This window comes from Pleuronectes platessa, chromosome 18, assembly GCF_947347685.1.
Source record: "Pleuronectes platessa chromosome 18, fPlePla1.1, whole genome shotgun sequence".
Lineage (NCBI taxonomy): Eukaryota > Metazoa > Chordata > Actinopteri > Pleuronectiformes > Pleuronectidae > Pleuronectes > Pleuronectes platessa.
The window spans coordinates 13490017-13511006 of NC_070643.1; the positions used below are offsets into that span (position 1 = coordinate 13490017).

At 43.5% G+C, this 20990-nt stretch overlaps 3 protein-coding genes across 3 annotated transcripts; 2 read left to right on the forward strand and 1 right to left on the reverse strand.

Moving 5' to 3' along the window:
• Positions 1 to 544: 544 nt before the first annotated feature.
• LOC128461921 (lens fiber membrane intrinsic protein) lies at positions 545 to 2675 on the reverse strand. The gene is made up of 5 exons (XM_053447097.1): positions 2656 to 2675; positions 1993 to 2201; positions 1316 to 1465; positions 1070 to 1204; positions 545 to 891 (listed from the first exon to the last, which is right to left on the reverse strand). The coding sequence occupies exons 1-5, from the start codon at positions 2673 to 2675 to the stop codon at positions 830 to 832; spliced, it is 576 nt and encodes a 191-aa protein (XP_053303072.1). The 3' UTR covers positions 545 to 829.
• Positions 2676 to 4905: 2230 nt separating this feature from the next.
• On the forward strand, positions 4906 to 11591 carry ubqln4 (ubiquilin 4). Its single transcript, XM_053446593.1, has 11 exons — positions 4906 to 5109; positions 6503 to 6654; positions 6991 to 7139; positions 7246 to 7508; positions 7632 to 7790; positions 7951 to 8173; positions 8292 to 8431; positions 9014 to 9097; positions 9504 to 9619; positions 9701 to 10010; positions 10095 to 11591. Exons 1-11 carry the CDS (start codon positions 4915 to 4917, stop codon positions 10245 to 10247), a joined length of 1944 nt encoding a protein of 647 aa, XP_053302568.1. The 5' UTR covers positions 4906 to 4914; the 3' UTR covers positions 10248 to 11591.
• Positions 11592 to 12524: 933 nt separating this feature from the next.
• Positions 12525 to 15202, forward strand: LOC128461604 (ras-related protein Rab-25). Its single transcript, XM_053446595.1, has 5 exons — positions 12525 to 12922; positions 13464 to 13659; positions 14045 to 14238; positions 14371 to 14451; positions 14577 to 15202. The coding sequence occupies exons 1-5, from the start codon at positions 12886 to 12888 to the stop codon at positions 14699 to 14701; spliced, it is 633 nt and encodes a 210-aa protein (XP_053302570.1). The 5' UTR covers positions 12525 to 12885; the 3' UTR covers positions 14702 to 15202.
• Positions 15203 to 20990: the final 5788 nt, after the last annotated feature.

The following is a 20990-nucleotide window of genomic DNA, read 5'->3' on the forward strand; positions in this document are numbered from 1 at the left end:
CTCCCATCAGACGACTGGAGCTGGAGATAGATGCAGGAGGTTTCTCCACATCTTGTGATTTCGTCAGACATACACCTCCTCCAGGGAGCTTATGTTTTCCTCTGCGTTTGTCTGTCAGTCAGCAGGGTTACGCAAAAACTACTGGACGGATTGCCCATTAAATGCTGGTGCAGATCCAGATCAGGAGGCAGATCCACAAGTTTTTGTTTCCACATTTTCATTGATTTCTCTGAGTATCATTAATGGAAAAGAAATCCGGCGCATTAAGGGGGTTGACTTTTACGAGTGAGTGCAATTTGGTGCATATTCAATCAAAAACCTGGATCTGGTGAATTTAAAAGTGGTTTCAAAGCGGGACTGTCTGGCCTTAGTGGAGGTATCAACTCCACCGAGTGCCATTCTCGTTAAACATCCTCTAGTACTACTTGTAGTGGAGTGCTTCAGTGCTGCCATCTTCTGGTAGTCTGTCAGTACAACCGCAAAAAACACGCTACTACTTGAGGATCAACTTTATTATTTATATAATGTGCCAAATTCCAGCAATATTTGATAAAGGAAGTTAAATAAAAACCAGTACCGTGTAACAATGAGACACATGGTTATTCCGATGGAGTTTTTACCCCCGCTGTGCTATCAACATGTATATTCTTTGAAAACAATCCATATTGAAATAATGTAACTTTTAGAAAACAGACAGTCTAAGGCCTCCAGGAGCAGCAACGACATCATATCTTCAGTAGATCAGTCAAACCTGCATCAGTGCTTACTAGTTTCCTTCTATTCAAAGTGGCAGTGTCTTCTTTAAGAAGATAAACAAGCTGTTTTTCTTTTACCGTGGAGCAGTTCCTCTCCTACAGTCACACATTCTGTAGGCACATATGTAGAAAATACCTGCAACAGACAGAGGCAGTGTGTTTGGTACAAGAGTTCTGACTTAAAAATATATCTTATTTTGTATTTCAGCTGTAATTCTCCTATCATATATCATCCTTTTATTCATAATGTATCAAGAGCAATGAGGTTATTTTAAAAAAGACACCACAAAAAAGTGATATTAGTCCAATCTCACCTGCGAAGAAGGTCATAAGCATGGCCACCCAGCCCAGTATGTATGACCAGGAGAAGCGCCAGTCCCCAAAACGCTTTCCCAGGAAGTTGATTGTGACTCCAGTGTAGATGGCCATACCCAGCAGAACAAAGAAAGCTGGGGGGTAGTGGAAAGAACATGTTTGTTATGCTTGAGTATTTGTGTAACTGCACATTGTGTGTGTGTGTGTGTGTGTGTGTGTGTCGGGTCGGAGGGAGGACAACTCACTGGAGACGAAAAACATGATTCCTGCAGCAAAGGAGCGGTTGAACCGTTCAAAGGAGGAGAAGTGTGCGAAAGACATGATCCCCGCGATGATCCCCGCGAAGCACGACATCCCTGAGAGGATCATGAATGCCCGGGTGGCGTTCCAGTAGGCTGGGAGGAAACAGGATGGAGTCGGGAAATTATGTCACCTTGAAAAAATGTCTTTGAGAGCATCCTTGATTAACGCTAACATGACATCTGCCAAGATCATATTCACAGTCAGGCCCAAAGTTCAGGAAGTGATTCAGTTAGTTTTGCTTTTAAAGTGTCAGATGATTTAACCATATGGGGTAATATCTTTATCTCTCAATATCAAATTAACTGTTTGATATTAGAATAAAAGAACGACATATGGAAGTGCACAGCTCCAGACAGCAGCTCTCACATCCTGAGAGAAGGAATGGCTTGTCTCTTACAGCAGGCTGATGATGAAACATACTGGGACTTAGCAGGCGTGGGTTCAAAGTCTTGTCGAGATTATCCAGCCAGTCACACAGCAACAGTACAATGTCAAGTTGAAAACAAATCTACACACTCCCCTGAAAAAAAAACACAACCATGCCGGTGCTTTTCATTCACTTTGTTTCTTGGCTGTCCTGCAGGAATAAACAATAAAAGAAACACCGCCAGGGTCTCACCTATGCTGTCGGTCTGCATGTAGCACTTGTTGGACATGCAGTACCTCCACAGACCCTGGTGGGCATAGTTTCCAGAGAAACGGTACTGCATCCAGTAGTCAGTGGCCGTGGAGACCACCAGCAGGATGTTACCCACTATAGCACAGAACAGGCCTCCTCCCATGAAGCTGTACATCTTGAGCAGAGAGAACGGGGCCACTGCAGAGCAACTAGGGGAGATAATAGACAAATGAGCAATAATAAAAATCACACTTATTTAATCAAGCACAACATAAACTTGTGCACACAGACTAACATGCGTGTGAATCACATTTAACACAATTTCTCAGAGCTGAGCTTCAGCCGAAGCCATTGCATATACAATGAAATGCAATAAGCTCCTGTTTGCCACCACATGATGGTGTAAACTTGGGTATCTTTAAAAAAACAAAAACAATACTCATGCAAATTCTGCAAAAACCTCCAAAAGGATCTTGAAAAGAAGTCACATGTGGTGCCATCCAATCACAAAGCCATGCCACAATAAGGAAAACCAGAAAAACATGAAACACACATCCAAACGGAAAATATTAGTCTCTATATGAACATATAACAAGAAATGTATCAGTTGCTTTATCCATCAATATATAATATCGAAATTCTAACTTGTACTCAAACATTTACCTCTTCTTTGTTGGAAACATCACTTCTAGTTGAGCAAGTGCAACGCTAAAACCACAGTTACAGCTACTCTTTATGATGTTGCAGTTTGTTGTCCTTCCGCTTCTAGATCAACATGTCACATCAGTGTTTTTTTCTGCAGTAATGAGGTTTTATCTGATTCCGCCGGCCTCTATTCAATCACAGTCATCATAAATGTAAACGTATCGCTCTCTGATACACACACAAATCCTGAAATTTGATCCCTTACCTCGTTTCTGGAAATGCACCTTGACTACTGCCCACCTTCCAGAGGTCAAGAGAGAGACGGGTGAGAGGGGGAGAGTGAGAGAGCTGCTGCTGCTCACTTGGTGGGAAAGAGAGGGAGAGAGTCACAGACAATACTTCCACCAAAAAGTTGTCCCCTCGTTTTTTTGTCGATGAAAGCAAAATCCTTTGCGGCCATCGCTCTCCCAGTGTGGGATGCACTTGAATGAGATGCTGCAGGGGCCACAACAGTGCATGTGACCTTGTACGTGTATGTGTGTGAGTGTGTGTGGGTATGGGGCCTTGGAAAAGGGGTGGCGGCCCAGGTTTCCTTTTTGGGGGTTTTGTTTGTTTGTAAATGGTGTGCTCTAGAACTGGGGATGTGCATAGGTATGCAGGACTGTCTGTCTGTGTCAATGCAACGTGCTGAAACAGACACTTCTCTTTCAGTGCTGTCACACTGCGGCAGCATGGAGGGACACATGTAGAGGGAACACACGCAACTCATTGACCCTCCTATTGGACTTTCTTGATAAAAAATCTGGTATCACATGTGTTTTATAACATTTCGATCTCTATCGTTAAAATTATATTGTGATCAATATTTAGAAATGGAAAATGTGTGAATCCCTGATAGATATATACAAAAATACATAGTTTTGATCTATGTACAGTAAGAAAATGTCAAAAATCTTTCATTCAAAAGAGAAGACTGTACACGACTAAGATAATTACCAAAGTTTAAATATATTCTACTGTAATAACAGGGGTCATGAACTTTAAGATATATTTGTTGGATAATCTGTTTGTTAGCACGTGTTTCTATATATGAATGAGCATCAGTGAAAAGGATGTTTCAGTCCCTCAATCTGTGATATAGAACGAATGAGAAATGACTGATAATGAACTGATACAGTATGGTGTAAAGGTGACTAAGGTGCCATTAAGCAAGGCACTTTAACCCCAACAGGAATTCAGAAATCAACGGCTTAGTCCCTGGCAGATTAGTCTGTGGTTCCACCCGGCATTTTCCATTTTTGGTTAAAATTACCAAGAGGAAATGTGAGCAATCATAATGCCGGGCAAAGGAAGGAAAGGAAAAGGACAATATTGAGCAGAAAAGCTGAATTAACATGAATACACAATACAATAGCACCACATGTTCCCACTGTGTTAGAGCATAGTGTGGCTAATGTTAAACCAGCTCCCACAAGCCTCTCTGGCCAGTTCAAGGTCTGATCTTTGAACCCTGTGCAAAGATCCTGATTGTTAGAAAAGAGAACCAGCCCTTCTGGGACAAGGGTCATGTGTTTAACTGGAAAGAAAATAACAAATAATATTGATCAAAATAGAAATCAAGACTGAAATTTGAATTCCAATGATGTTGACATATGATGATGACATATGGCATAAAGATTAAGTGAAAGAAGTAAGTGTGGAGATAAATAATCAGCTGTGGAAATAAATCACATGCACTAAAGAAAAAAAAGGGTAACAGTTAGAAATGGTTTTTATAATCAAAAGTTTAATTTCAAGTTTGATGTGTACAAATTAACTTTGAGCAAACTTTAGTGATATTTATGGGAGCATGCTGTAATTGTCTGTATTTGTAATTTGATTAATTGATCAACAATCCATTCCATGCCAGGAAGGCAATGACTATTCTTATTTATTTGAGAAATATTTATTTATTATTTTTCCTTGTAAATACACATAGGTGAATAGAAAATCAGAACTATTGATATCATTGATATTGTGTTAATCTATGATTTTGTGTATTTAAAGTTTAAAAAAGGACACATTTCCTGTCTCTGAAGCTCTGAAGTGGAGCCACCTACTGTTTTTTATTATAGTAACAAAACCACCACCTTCAGACACATGACCAGCTGATGAGAACACGAATAAAAAGATGTGTCGTGTAGTTTAGCAGAGATAAATCTATTTCCACTAGTGGACCTGAGGTGAGAGACAGACATGAACTCAAGAGATTCCTTCTGGAAGGAGGTTTGACCTCTTATGACCCGGAAGCTGACGCCAGACGTGAGCTGTTCCATTGGTGGAGTAAAGATGGCTGACCAAGGCGCCGCAGATCCTGGTAATAACAACAATAATAAAGCCGAAGCAGCGGAGGGAACTATTATCAAGGTCACAGTGAAAACCCCGAAGGACAAAGAAGAGATCGCCATCGCAGAGGATGCCTCCGTCACTCAGGTGTGTTGGTCGGAGAGCTGCGTGCTCTAACGTCATGCCCCTGCCCACAACTTCAGCTAGGAGGCTAGCTAGCCGCGTTAGCATGTGTCGCCCCTCTCACCGGCTAACTGCGAGTGTGTGAAATAAAATAAGTTGTGCGTGGTGGGCGTTGTGTTGCGTGGGGTAACAGCTCTTCGGCGTGATGAACGTTGTTGACATCCGTTCGAGGGACATGACCACGTTATCATGTGTGCTGGCTAACCGGCTAGCCGGCTAATGGCTAACGGCTAGCTACTTCGCGTTAGATGAGGCAACGTTAGCTAACTATGTAGCCAAACAAGTGTCAGCTGACGGGCTGGTTCTATGGCTGCGGTGCTAATGGCCTGGTGGAACCACAGAATGGGCTTTTGGGTGGACGACGAATCCAGTCGGTTTCATTTCCCCCCACCTCAGCTCAGCAGATCTGAAAGATACCAAAGCTCCTCTTGTGTCTAGAACATTCTCCCTGCTACCACTGAGTCATTCAGCTTCCCAGGGAATACACTGCTCTCTCTGAGCTGCAGTTTGCCTGGAGACGTGTTCCAGTGAAACCATCATGTAATCACTGGGCCAGGGAGGAATCATGCTCTCTGCTGCAGGGTTTGCACAGTACTCACTTCTTGGACCTGCATCTCTGATAAAACTCTGAAAACTGATATTAGATATTAACAAAAGGAAATAAGTATCAGCAGCTTGAAAAATAGAGATTTGTGACATTTTGAAAGAAAATGTACTTCTGATCGATCTTCTTTTGCTGGTGGTTATCCCATCGACAGAAGTAGCTCCACAGAGTTTATCGGAATACAATTTGTTTGTGGCCATGGTACAATCAGATGACCTGTGCACGTGAATAACGCTGTTGCTTGTGCCATAATGCATGACAGGGATCTCCCTGTCTCATGTGCTTTAGTTAATGAAATGAATAATCTGTCTATTGTAATGTTAGTTGTAAAACTGTTCCTGTGTGGCCACACCAGCACTACGAGTGCTTTATCATGGCTCAGTGTTAAAATGAGTCAAATGTAATATGTGCAGTAAAAATGAAAGATGGGCCCACGCTGCTTGTTTTTCTTCATGAAGAGATCATTGTCTTCATGTATAATGGTTCACACAGCAGTTAAAGAGTAACTGATTTGGCAGATTTAGAGTGTTTGGACCACTGCTAATAGGATAAGTACAAAGGACCTTCTTGGGAATTGGATTGTTAAGACTTGAAGGTTGCAACAGAATGGAAACAGATTAGAGCAGCGCTGCTGAAGTGTATTCATCTCATTCTAAATAATACCCTTTTCATTTCAGCCCACCCGCCCCCCCTTCCCTCTCCCTCTCCTGTCTAATCGCAATTTTGCTTTTATCATTTTTTGCTGTCGCACAGTTCAAAGAAGAGATCTCAAGGCGGTTTAAAGCCAAACAAGACCAGTTGGTTCTGATCTTTGCAGGGAAGATCTTGAAGGATGGCGACAGCCTCAGCCAACACGGCATCAAGGATGGCCTGACAGTTCACCTAGTCATTAAGACAGCACAGAAGTAAGTCTATATTAATAACAAAAATAGGGATGGGTCTACTAAGGAATCTAATGAGAGAAATGGATGCAGCGATGATCAATTCAAGTCAAAGGAGCTGTATTTGTCATTTATGGTTTATCTGATATTGACAGACACAGTACATAGTCATATACATACAGTGGCAAATGGAAAACAGCATCTGATGCATGTATCATAGTGTTAATAGAAGAGGCCAATTTGCAACACTAGTGAAGAAGCTCTATTGTGAAACTGTTTCATTTATGTTTAACTGCAATGTCCAGCCGGACTATCATCTTGTGCGTGTTCTGAATTTCCACTTACGAATGATCCCTGTAGGGCAGGAGAAGGTGCAAGCGCCGCGGCCTCTAGCTCAACCTCTACTACAGCTGCCAGTTCATCCATTTCTAGTCCAGGCACCAACCCCTCCTCCACAGCAGGTTCTACTGGCTCTGCCCCACCATCCACACAGACACCCAACTTACTGAGTGAGTCCACGTGTATTTCAAGTATTATGCATTTAGACAATTGTTGTCAGTTCAGAGCTAAGATAAACATGTTTAATCATCACCAAACTCATTTCACCTCCTTCAGCTGGCTTTGGTGACCTGTCGAGTTTGGCTGGAATGGGCATGGGCTCATCTAACTTCATGGAGCTGCAGCAGCAGATGCAGAGGCAGCTCATGTCCAACCCAGAGATGCTTTCTCAGATCATGGAGAACCCGCTGGTGCAAAACATGATGTCCAACCCCGACCTGATGAGGCAGATGATCATGGCCAATCCTCAGATGCAAACGCTGATGGAACGCAATCCTGAGATCTCCCACATGCTCAACAACCCCGAGCTCATGAGACAGGTAAAGGAAGTAATGGTGGCTGAGTCACACATGAAAGACTACAGTAGTTTACAAGTGCATTTGGTTTTCTTTATTAAAATGTTTACGGAACTGATGTACCTACTCTTTTATCTCACCCTCCAGACCATGGAGCTGGCCAGGAACCCAGCCATGATGCAGGAAATGATGCGAAACCAGGACCGGGCTCTGAGCAACCTGGAGAGCATCCCAGGAGGTTACAATGCCTTGAGGAGGATGTACACAGACATCCAGGAACCCATGTTCAGCGCTGCCAGGGAACAGGTAGCTAGGAGGAGGGCTTACTGGTCAAATCTTTATTTGTTTGAGCTGTATTAATTACTTGTTAGGATTAGTTTTCAAACATTATCTCATCTGCTGTAATGGTAAATGTTTTTACTACAGATTTTTTTTTTGTAAACGTGGCTGATCTCTTTTCCTGTAGTTTGGTAGCAACCCGTTCTCAGCTCTAGGTGGCGGCTCTGACTCTGGTGTCCAGCCATCACGGACAGAGAACCGGGAGCCTCTGCCCAATCCATGGAGCCCACCAAATTCTTCTAACCCCCCTGAGAGTGGAGGGGGGACCACAGGAAGCACTAGCACCACCGGGGGCACCAACCCCAGTGTGTCCAATCCTCTGGGCATCAATCCAGGAGGTCTGGGCAATGGTAAGAGAGTGCAGCTTGTGATTCTCTATATAGCATGTGTGTTATTTTGTTGTGCACTTGCAAGTTGTTCAATTACTCTATTAACCTGTGTACACATATGCATGTTTATGTTTTACAGGCATGTTCAACAGCCCTGGAATGCAGAGTCTAATGCAGCAGATCTCAGAAAACCCCCAGCTGATGCAGAACATGCTGTCTGCTCCCTACATGCGCAGTATGATGCAGTCACTGTCTCAAAACCCAGAGTTGGCTTCCCAGGTAAGGAGCGGAAAGAAAAATGCACATACACAACCACCACTGTAGAGAAAAAACACAGATATCATCACAATATAAACCCTGAAATAATAGTTTAAATCCTGCAATAGGACCTTTTTGTTTGGACTGCACACCACATATGGTTTTGATTGATTCTACCGAGCGGGAACAAGGACATACAGCTTGTAATGAATTGTAAATAGTGGGTTCTTGCTTGGCCTGTTGTGCCTTAGGCCAATAAGCCCAGTTATTTAGACCACACTCCCAGAGAACAGAGGGGATTGACTGTTAGGCACACTTGCATTTGCAGAGAAATCGTAAGAAAGAATAAATAAATAATTGCTCTAGTAAACAATAAAGGCTGCAGAGGAAATCAGAACAACTTTAGTGCGGAGTGCCGCACAAACAGTGACATGAAACACAGGGATTCACCGGAACATTTATTTCTGTTGTGCAACATTTGTATTAAATTTCTCTGAAGGTGCTAAAACACGTGTAATTTCAACATGCCCTCTTGGGACTAAGCAGCATGGTCTGGTGTGGAGTGAAAATAACCGTGACTGTTTCTTTCTCTCTCACTACCAGGTTTTGATGAATAATCCCTTGTTTGCTGGGAACCCACAGCTGCAGGATCAGTTTAGATCTCAGCTACCCGTCTTTTTGCAGCAGGTACGCTCACCTTTCAGTCCAGTAACTCACTCCTCTATGTTTTTCATGTTAAGTTTCTTTTAAAATGGCTCAAATACAGTCCTGGTAACATAAGAAAAGATGGCAGTGAGCCGATCAGAGGGGGGAGAAGTGTATTGTATTGTGTCTTAGCCTAGATGGTGTGAAATAGATATGTATCTGTACATGCAGAACATTTAGTTTCAAGGATTATTGATACCTGACATACATTTTCTGCTACCAGCTCTGATATTGTTGATGAGTCTTTAGCTATTTTCTCATAAGCCCCAGGTCAAAATGTCAGACATCTGCCACGTACATTGCTTTTACTTAATTACATTAAAATGCTTTAGATAGACCATAAACTTGTTAATATGTTATTGAATTGCTGCTCTCTGTTTGGTTTCAGATGCAGAACCCAGAAGCCCTGTCGGTTATGACCAACCCCAGAGCCATGCAAGCTCTAATGCAGATCCAACAGGGCCTACAGACACTGCAGACAGAAGCACCAGGCCTCATGCCTAGGTATGTGCACACAGACAAATACACACATTGCATTTTATTAAGATGATTTTTCTTCCTTTTTTGATTATTCTTTTTGTCTAGTTTGGTGCCAGGTGGGATGCCTGGTGGGATGCCTGGTGGGATGCCAGGTGGGATGCCAGGTGGGATACCAGGTGGGATGCCTGGTGGGATGCCAGGTGGGATGCCTGGTGGGATGCCAGGTGGAATTCCAGGCATACCCACGGGAGGGGCCATGCCCACAGAGAACCCGGCCTCCTCACCCAGCAGTGCAGCAACAAATCCCGCCCAGCAGCAGTTGATGCAACAGATGCTCCAGATGTTTGCTGGAGGAGGAGGCTTAGGAGGAGGAGGCTTAGGAGGAGGAGGCTTAGGAGGAGGAGGAACTGCAACGGTACAGAGGAATAACATCTTTAACACCCGTATGATGCCGTCTATAATTTGTTTTCTAAAAGATTCATCAATCTGCTTTGTGTAGACCCAGACCCCAGAGGTGCGGTTCCAGTCCCAGCTGGACCAGCTGAACGCCATGGGCTTCATAAACCGCGAAGCCAACCTGCAGGCACTCATCGCTACTGGAGGAGACATCAATGCCGCTATCGAGAGACTGCTGGGCTCACAGCCCTCGTAAAGACATACAGTGCACACTGACACACAGACACGTGCATACATACATACCTAACTCATACACACACCCAGCATCTACAGAGAACCAAGAGAAATTTAAGTCTATTGTCCCAAACTTTACAGAAATAAACTCGGGCAGGATCTGTTATACCCTCATACTTCATCTGTTCTCAGATCATTCCCTAGTCCCCATACTTTCTCTGTTTGGCGTCTGTCCCAGAGTGCTGCTGTAGAGTCGGACTGACCCACTCTCCCCTTGTGGGGTGTTCTGGTGCAGAGAAAAGGAGCCCAAAAATTCTCCTAAGAAGGGATCCCCCACAATTTCCCAATTCATTGTTTTTCCTCACGTAAAACTGGAGTGTAGTGTTGCAGACAGGCATTTACACAATACATATTAAGCCCAAGTGATGTGATTGGCTGTTGCTTCTGTTTCATACGTGGCCATCATGAGACAGTTTGTTAGCATTTAACTTGCAGATCAATACATGAAGATCTTCTGGTATACAGACAGAACACCAACAGGATTCTCGTCCAGGTGTTCAGTCCCATTCCTTGCTCTTTCCCTGTTCTTGAGATTCTACATAAACGGCTGTTTTTGCCCAACAGTTTTCACTATTTATTGCAAGCGCTTCAGAAATTGACGCCCTCCGTACATCCCTAAACTTGTAATTTGTCATTCCGGATCAAAGTGCCCAGTCTAGGGTGCACAGTGTCTTTTCCTTCTGAGGCACCACTGCTGTGCCTTCTGTCCTCCCATGCCCTGTAAGAGCATCGTCAGCGATCTACACCCTCACTCGGCGGGTTCGTGAGAAACCACGCAATAAATTCCACACAGCGTCATCCAGAACTGTATCCATAATCAAATATCCCACTGCAGCAGCTCTGAAGCAGAGGACACTGTTAGAATGAATATGAATGAAACAAACAAGCTTTCTTTCATTTTAATCTGATTCTTCGTTAATTTTATTTTTATTATTTCTCTCCTTTTTTTCTCTTTTTTTTTGGTGCATTTAGTACCTAGAGATAATTATAATTTGTCTCGCATTAAAATAAATGTGGAAATCAAATAAGTAAAAGAATAACTAAAGAAATAATGGAAAAGGCTTTACAAACAATTCTGGTATGGTTGCGCCATACGTTTCTAAATCAAGTTCTAGGTTGTCTTATTCTGTTTTCCTTTTGAAAAATCTCAGCATTGTAGTTGTGGTAACCTTGGCAACTGCTGCGATAGCTTTGCTTTGTCTGTTGACCTCAGCTGAAAAGAAGAAGAAAAACATCTCCCAATCGAACATGTTGGAACTAACTTTTAACAGTACTGTACTAAAAAAATAAAACATGGTCAAAAACAGTCAATGCCCAGTGTGAGTTGATTGTAGCCTTGTGATCGTGCAAGAGTACTTCCGTAGCTTTTTGTTTTCTTCTGGTGTATCTATAAAATCCTCAGGTTCTTATTCTGTTACTGTTTGTTTAGATATGGAGATGCTGGAGTAGTGGTGAAGTGTGTTGTTTAAGTAAAGTTTGTGTGTGTGTGGAGAACAAATTACAATTCTGCAAAGTATGTTGGGCACAGTTTGGAACAGTTATTGATTACACTTTTAAAGATTCCATATTTATTTATAATTTAATAGACAGGAGCCAAAATAAAAGAATTTCTTGGAACTCTACAAACTTGATTTGATAGAAATGATAGATTGAGAAATGAGAAATTCATGATAATTTGAACTTTCTTTTAAAGCGACCAGTTCTTTTAATGTAATTCCTCTTGAAATGTACCACCTCCGCACAGCCAGCGAAGTTAAGCCGACTGCCTTTGATTCCTGTTTCCTTCTCTGACTGGAGTTAATCATGTTCTTTTGTTCCATGAAATAAAGCATTAGACTCGTGTATGAAACAAGGCTGCCTTGTGGCTCATATTGTCCCAGTATGAATGTCACAAGCAAACCATGACGCAGGATTGTAAGATATCCGCCATCTACTGTTAACACCTAGTATAACAATGTGAGTCCAAACTCAAAATGTGCTGTGTGTAACTGTGTTTATCTGTTTAAAATTTTAAAAAAACCAACTACAATCCCAGTGAGCCGTGTGTATTAGCCCATCCCCATCAGACAGGTGGCAAAATGGCGACAAAGAGATCCACCTGTTAGGTCAGGCTTATTGTCACACTAATGAAAAGACTCGCCTTGAGAGCATAGGAGAGGGCGGAGTCTGTACCTGAGAGCGGTTCTACCTGTTCCACCTGCTCCTACCACCCCCCCCCCCCCCCTCCCCCCAACCTGCCGGCCCTCCCTGTGGTGTCAGCTGATGAGGGATCGGCAGGCCGGCAGGACTCCAGCCCAGCTGCCTGCCTGTCAGCCCTCAATCAGGAGCTGCCCCCTATCCACACAGAAAGGAGGAAGCGGGTGGATAAAGCCTGTTTGCTTTATTTGTATTTATTTTTATAACTTTCTTTCAATCCATTTTCACTTTTACTCTCTCTCTCGCTCTCTCTGTCCACACCGGAAGGAGAGAAAGAGAAGTGAGGTTGAGTTTTCTGTCAGTTCCTCTTTTTAAATTTGTTTTGGGATTACCTGTTGCTCTTCTCTGCTCTGGGAGAAGATATTTACGGAGTGACACCAGATCTTGTCGCCACAGCGGGCAGCATGGGGTCTGATGATTCGTACAACTTTGTCTTTAAAGGTGAGTCATGTTTAGTTAAGCTGTGATTGTGGAGGAAGAGACAAAGCAGTGTTTTCTTGTGCGTGTGTGTGTTGCTGTAAATCTGGTAGAGCTGTCAGGTGCAGCTCAGGTTGTTGCAGGAACTTCACAGGCAGGAGGGAGGTGAACAAGGAAGTGGACGCTTTATGTCCATTTGACTGTAAACCTCTTGACCTTTGACCTATTGGAGACAATCTTGCATTTCCTCAAACCTCACTAGCAATGGGAGGTTGTTTTTATGCCTGCTTTCTCGATTTAAATGTGACTTTTCATTCCATTCATTCCAGAGAAGTGTCAGCCACCGGGCAGACCTGCCACGTTTATGTGATGTCATGGTGTCTGGTGTGTCTTGTGAGGGTGACAGAAAGTCTACATGTGTCAAATCCGACCAAGCATCTCTGATTCATTACAGGAGCCTATAGTTTTTTTTTACCACTGAACCTTTATATTCTTGGACTTAATGTGTCACAAAGGTATTTCTTACAGATTGATTTATTTTGACCCGATCTTTGCCTGTTTCCAGTGGTTTTGATAGGGGAGTCTGGTGTAGGAAAAAGCAACATTCTGTCCCGCTTCACCAAAAATGAGTTCAATCACGACAGCCGCACAACCATCGGTGTGGAGTTCAGCACGCGGACAGTTCAGCTGGAGAATCTCTCCATCAAAGCTCAAATCTGGGACACGGCGGGGCTGGAGCGCTACAGGGCCATCACCTCAGCGTGGGTACACACACACACACACACCCATACAGAGTATATGGATTATACATATGTTTGTGTTACTCTGATTTGAGTTATTAATGTAATTAGCAGTCACACCTCTCGCACCCACAACAGATATTTTTACTACAATAACAACTTCCTTAAAGGTTCTATGTGTTGAATTTAGTGACCTCTAGAGTTGAAGTTGAAAGTTGCAGCTAAAGTATTTAAATACAAAGGGTCAATTCTCAGGTAAAGAAAATAACAACGAAACAGATGAAACACACTAGTGAAAACATCCCTAAGATTATTTTATATTCAATTTCTGCCAATAAATCCCTTCCACCAAAATCGTACACACTGAACCTTTAAGATCCAACTCTCTTTCACCTGGTGGACTCAGGTATTACAGGGGAGCCGTCGGGGCCCTGCTGGTCTATGACATCACCAAGCACCTGACCTATGAGAGCGCCGAGCGGTGGCTGAAGGAGCTGTTCGACCACGCGGACCCTCACATGGTGGTCATGCTGGTGGGGAACAAGAGAGACCTGGAATCCCTCAGGACGGTGCCCAAAGAGGAGGCCAGGGACTTTGCAGGTCAGTTCACCGGTGTCGTCATTACCCACAGATCCTTGAGCCACATCAACTGACAATGAAAAGTATGTTTAGTATTCATAAGTGTTAAGTTCGCTCTCTGAAAATAGCCACTTTTGATTTCCTCCAATCCAGAGAAGAAAGGTTTAATGTTTATGGAAACATCAGCGTTGGACTCCAGCAACGTCGAGGCTGCTTTCAATGAAGTCCTCTCTGGTAAGGGTTCGCTAACTCTAGTCAAAATACACATCCTCTGTCTTCTTGGAATTGCCTTTTGACGTGTGTGTCTCTGTGTGTGTGTGTGTGTGTTTGTGTGTGTATGTGTGTGTGTGTGTCTCCAGCGATCCATAGGAAGGTGGCCAGCAGAGAGGTGACCCGTGGCTCCATTAGTGCTGTAACTCTATCCAGCCCCCTCGGGCTGACCAGCGAGGCCCAGGACGAGCACAAAGGCTGCTGCAAGAGCTAACAGACGAGCGGCCCCCATGAAAATAAAGTTTCTGCACAGGCCATGTCGAAACAACCTCACGCTTGACCGTCGAGCACGACATCGTTCACACAAATTTTGAAGGGCAAGGTACCTGCTTGAGATGAACCTCTTACAATACAGAAGTTGGGCAGTAGATGAATCAAAACCAAAACATTTTTTTTTACACTATATTTCCTGTGGTGAGCAATTGGTGCTTCTACTTTAGATCAATCAGTTTTTTTCCTTTCTCTCATCTTCATATTGTTAAGGAGCAGCTGTGAAGATGTGTTGCTTCTATACAGGAATGCACTGGGATTCATTTTGAATAAATTATTTATGTCAATCTGTCTGCACGTAATTGATAAACAAGTATGAATGTGTTAGTGGCATTACACAGATAATCTAAATGAGGGACTAGAAGAGAGGGATGATGTTAAAGAAAGAGTCAAAGAGTAAACAGCTGTGGTACCGAGCCTGTGAATTAAAAGAGTTTTATATTGAGCTTTTCTAGTCTTGATTATCACTCATGACAGTTTTGCCATTCACCCGTTCACACACCCAGTGTACCCAGTGTGTCTAACTGCAGCTTTTCTCGGTCACACATCAATTGCACACTGCCGGTTTTGCCATCAGGAGGAATACGGGGTTCAGTGTCTTGCCCAAGGACACTTCGGCACTCAGAATGGGGGGGCCTGGATCGAACCACCGAACTTCTGGCTCCGACTCCTGAGCCACAGCCACAGTTCTTTTTCCATTTGTGGGAAATGGAACAGTTCTGCTGCACAAGAATCTTTTGTTTTGGGTTGAGAGATACAGTTTGGCTTCTGAGAATTATTCAAGAGAAACAGACTGAAAACAGGAAATTCATTTTTGATCAAATTTCTAAGAAGTCAGGCATGCACCCAGTGAAGGAGCTGCTAGTAGACACTGCTTCATATTTAACTGCAAGTTTTAAACCAGAATCATGTTTTAACATTCATCAGATTCTTATTGCTCACATTAAATCTGGTCATAGGATGTGTTCGTGCATATGTAGCTCTGTGCAATATTGAAATCACAAAAGTGTATCGTAAAAGTCTGAAGCCTCATTCATTTATAATTTTTGCACTTTTTTAGTTTCTGGATTTTGGAGTGAAGATAACATTTTAAGAAAATTTATAAATTATACAATAAACTTTGTGAATAATCACATTAGAACAAGTAATCACAAAGAATTTTGAATTGTCCTAATTTCTTTAATCGTTAATTGAAAGGGTCTCAGTAAAAAGTTTTGAATAATTGCTGTAGTATCTCAAGTTGTGTCTCCTGTCCGCCTGGAGGTGGCGCTGCTGATGTGGAAAGCTGACTATGTCTAGTGCATTTGTTCAAACTTTCATTTCCCTACCACCTCCACTACATCTCATACTATCATCTAATCCCTTATCATTACATTAATGATTGTGGTATTATACAGCTCCTGCGGTGCTGTCGCCATGGCAGCAACCTCAGATTTCTCTCCACTTCACAAACCAATCGTGAAGTAGGAAACTTCATTTACACTTTCCCCACAAATAGTAGATTCATTCACAGGTTTTATGTCAGTGCGTGAAGATTTATTTATACAGACTCACAGATGTGCATAAGGAGAAATTTATGTCGTTTGAGTGTGTGTGTGTGTGTGCACGTGTGTGTGCGGCCAGATTTCACTACTGTAGATCATTTTTAGCTCTGGTGAAATTACCCCAAAAGCTTTTATTAAGTTTCCCTCATGAAAATATGACAGGGAAGGCTCTGCACCGGGCAGTGAATGTTTAATCGTTTCCTGTGAATAAGGATATTTTTATGACCCGAGTGAAAGCATCTGGTGTAATAATCCTCACAGACTACACAGGTTGAAAGGATGGACATGAAGTGTGTAAATCTCCATCTGTCCCACACAGCCTCCAGGTAAGGGTTTGCAAAAAAAAATCCTGAATTAATGATATTAGGAGCTCTTTTATTCTGCGTGTCAGAGCGAGAGGCCTGAACAATGAAGCGAGATATCACCAGCCACACCTGGATCAGTGTGTGTTTCTGGCCTCACCTTAAAGGCAAAGTTCAGAGCAGTTGGAAAGAACTGGTATTTTAGCACATACATGTGGTGGCTATTACTCACATGCTACTAGACACATGTAGCCAGTAAAAAGTGTGTGTGTCCGAAACCTAGACTCATACACTGATCACACTAATACTGGGTCTAATCTACTGGCAGACTGGTGTTTGTCTTTGGCCTGTTTTGAAAGAGTTAATCTTGAACCGTCAGTAGTAGAATTTATTTTGTAGTTTAATTTATTGAGTGTGAGTGAGTATAAAAACAGATTTGATTGTAGTGTCAGATGGATACATGTTACACTACCTTTGTCTCAGACATGGAGCTGTTAGCGAGGATTCCTCCTCCAGCAGTACACAGTGGGGAATCTTGTTCAGTGAGAATATACAGATGCTGCATGCCATCTGTCTAGGTTTAATTATAACCTTTGTACTCAAGACCTTTGGCCTCACGGAGCGTCTCTAAAACCCATACTTATGGCCTGCCTGATTCCTTTTGTCTTTATGATTCTCCTCCTCCTCCTCCTCCCTTCTTGATTTCACAGACTTCCTGATTATTTTTTTCTGACCTGCTGTTTATCGCAGCTTCCCTTGTTTGTTAGTTTGTATTTCTCGGTACCGCGAATCCACGCCAGCCAAGTAAAGCAGAACATTCAGTTACCTACAAGATCTTAAAATCAAACTCCACTCTGTCTCTTGTCTTAGACTTGGCAATAAAACAATATCAACAATTATCGTAACATAATATTCATCAGTAGCAATATAACAAAAGTCACATATTGTGCACAGTAAGGAGATATAACATAATAATACAATAATAATTGATATTCCTAAGATATAATATATTATGCAATATTAAATGTTTTTCATTGTCCACTCATGAAGAAGAATTTAAAACCACAACCTTCACTCAGGAGCAAAAATCAGTGATCACTTATCTCGATAATTATCAATGTCAGTAGATATGCACATTTTAATCTTGATATCATTTTTGGTCGTAACACCCAACCCTTCTCTTTCCTGTCAACACACCCTCTTCATGAAGCTTAATGAACAAAGAAAGATTTCCCAACCCATTAAGATCACTTAATCCTCCCATTTAAATCTGGGACAAGAGATCTTTGAGGTGGGACAGATTATGTAATGATCTGAGGGTTGGGTTGCCTGATGGCTCCCCTGGCTGAGCCGATGCACCGACTCCTGCAATTCTGTTCTGTCCCGGCTCTCTCTTCACCGCCCCCCCCCCCCCCCCCCCCCAACCCTCTCTCTCTCTCTTTCTCCTGCTTTCACACCTAAATCCAGTCCTATCAATAAGGTGATCTTTTTCAGACTCACTGAACCAAATTGCTCTGGTGGTCAGACCAGCATCGGCCTCTGCTTTCAGTCTGTGTGTGCGTGTGCTGTGTGTGTGTGTGTGTGTGTGTGTGTGTGTGTGTGTGTGTGTGTGTGTGTGTGTGTGTGTGTGTGTGTGTGTGTGTGTGTGTGTGTGTGTGTGTGTGTGTGTGTGTGTGCTGTGTGTGCTCTGTGTGCTGTGTGTGTGTGTGTGTGTGTGTGTGTGTGTGTGTGTGTGTGTGTGTGTGTGTGTGTGTGTGTGTGTGTGTGAACCAATTAAGTCAATTTACCCAATGGAGTCCACCGTCATGACTATGGTGCCACGTGGGGACATTTGCCAGCAACTCTGCACGCAAATTCAGAACCAAAATGAGTGTGTGTGTGTGTGTGTGACGGTCTAGATTCCTCCGTCACCCTTCATCCTTCGTCAGCTGCGAAACACAAATTTGGAGATTTCCACATCGGCTGACATCATCGCATAAATAGAAACAAAGTCAAATACCCGCTGATTACCATGGTGATGTTGTTATGGCGACCATTCAAAGGAAGAGGTGATCCGATGGGGGGGGGGGGGGGGCTGTGTGCTCCGACTCGCTATATTAACCCAAATGTGCGAGCTGAGAACCTGCTGAGAGGTGGAGTATTGCCTGGTGGTTGTCTGTAGAGCAAATGTTAAGAAGCCTGTTTATCACCGCTCAACCTATTATGGGATTAAAAAGTGCTTGAAACCCCACATACCTGTGTCTTTGTGCATTTGTCTTCTCTCTCGTGATTAACTTCACATAATTTGGGTAATTAACTCCTTTAAAAGGCTTTAGTTTCTTAACGGAGCCTGTTGTGTGTTGGCGTCTGTAGTCAAGGCTCCAGCTGGGGGTCACACAAGATTCCATGAATTTAAAACAGGTTTTTCCAGCGACAAGCAGCCGAGGGCCTCTGCTGCCCGTCCACTTAACACAATATTACACACTTCGGTTGCCATGACAGCCGTGTAATGCCAAACGGCTGCAAGTGTAAAGCGATGCATCGATTTGTGTTACTGGAGCATGCGTCTCCAAGCTGAGACCTGAGAGCAGTGTGTAACGGGCTCATCACTGTCCCCGGCGTGACCAGGGCCATTTCTGCCGAGTTGACATTTGTGCTCAAGCGATGACATCTGGAGAGCAGGAGGCGGATCGTGTTGAGGACGAGTCCACAGCGACTCTTTCACACATTCAAGCTTAATAAATTAAATTACCCAGAGTAAATGTGCTCATACTTGTCCGTAGCCTGGTTTCATGTTGCTGCCCCGACCGCAAATCCTCTGACCTCCTCTGACAGCTTCACACCATCACTGCAGTGGGGATTTCCATCCTTGGCACGACACTCTCACTTTGAGGAAAGAAGACATCTGGCTAAAACTAGAATCCCCGAACTCTCAACCGTGTGTCACTCTGAGAGGAACTTTTCAGCTGAGATGGGAAAAAGGCAAATAATACCACCCGGCCCTGAAAAGTGCTCTGCTCTTTCTCAGAGGAACGCCAAACGTCTGGCAGCACCGTAAATGACAAAAGGGGCGATAAATTGAGTTTATGAGTGGATATTTCCATGTCTGTGCTTTTCTCCTCCTCGGCTTTTGTTCCATGGAGTGTCTCTCTCTGTGTGTGTATGTGTGTGTGTGTGTGTGTGTGAGCATGGAAGTTTCGGTCCAGATTGGGTGGCTCGGCCAGGAGACGTGCCTTGAGCGTGTCGTACATAGGTTTTGCGCTTCACATACCATTTTGTTCCACCAAATCATTTCCCTGATTGACCCTGAGTGGAGCCTACCCACGAGCCAGGCTTTGTATCAGTTCATTTCACTTCTTGTTGCATGAGGCCTTGTAGTGAGGCCCTGTGTGCCGCGTGCTAATCAGAAATATGTTCTTAATTCATGGGCATCACTAATGAACAGGCTTGTTTGTTCAAATGCAGGAGCACACGCACGCACACACACACACACACACACCCAGAGTCAGTGTGTATCTGCCTTTTTTTTATTTTATTTCAACAGTTGTTGAATTGACAGTCTTCCTGAGCTTAGTCTCCTTGGAGTTTTGTACTGTGGGAAAACACATGTTGTTGTCCACTTTCCTGACTTAGGGGGGGGGGGGGGGGGGGGGGGTGCTCGGGCGTGAGGACAAGAAAGTTAAAGCAAGGTCACTCTGCCAAGAAATACAGTACACCAACTCTCAGAGGATGTGTGTGTGTGTGTGAGTGTGTGTGTGTGTGTGTGTGCGTGTGTGTGTGTGTGTGCGTGCGTGCGTGTGTGTGCAAGACAGATCTGAACATATGTTTGAGTCTCAGTGAGCGAATGCATGTGCACAACCCTGCATAGAAGCATGCATATGGAGCCTGCATGTGTGCCTGCATGCAGTCTGTGACGTTTCCAGCTGGACTGCGTGTGCAGGCTGTCGTGTGTCCTGACCTCACTGCCCAGTGAAAGCCTCAACATGCATCTAAAAATACCGTGGGCCCGAGAGAAAAAGAACTGAGGATGGAAACCATTTCCAGAGTCAAATAGGAGGAACTCAGAGCTCCCTCAAAAGAAAAGAAAAAAAAAAGACAGCAAAGCCTGAAGACATGAAGAAATCCCCCCTGTGACAAGCAGAGGAAGGATCCCCCCCAACCCCTCACAGGTGCAGGATTAGTTAGTTGCAATAAAAATGAGATACCCTGGTTTCTGTTGTGTGGTGTTTCATTTATATCGAGTTACACACTGCTCACATCTGTATTAAACCTGAAAGGGCTTCTTAGTGCAGTGTTTGTGATGGCACCGGGGGTTGCACTCATCAGGGGCGGCTGCTGCACACACACTCATTAAGTTAATTTCCTTCTATTTTGCTGAATTAAAAACAGATTTCTGGGAGATGTGCGA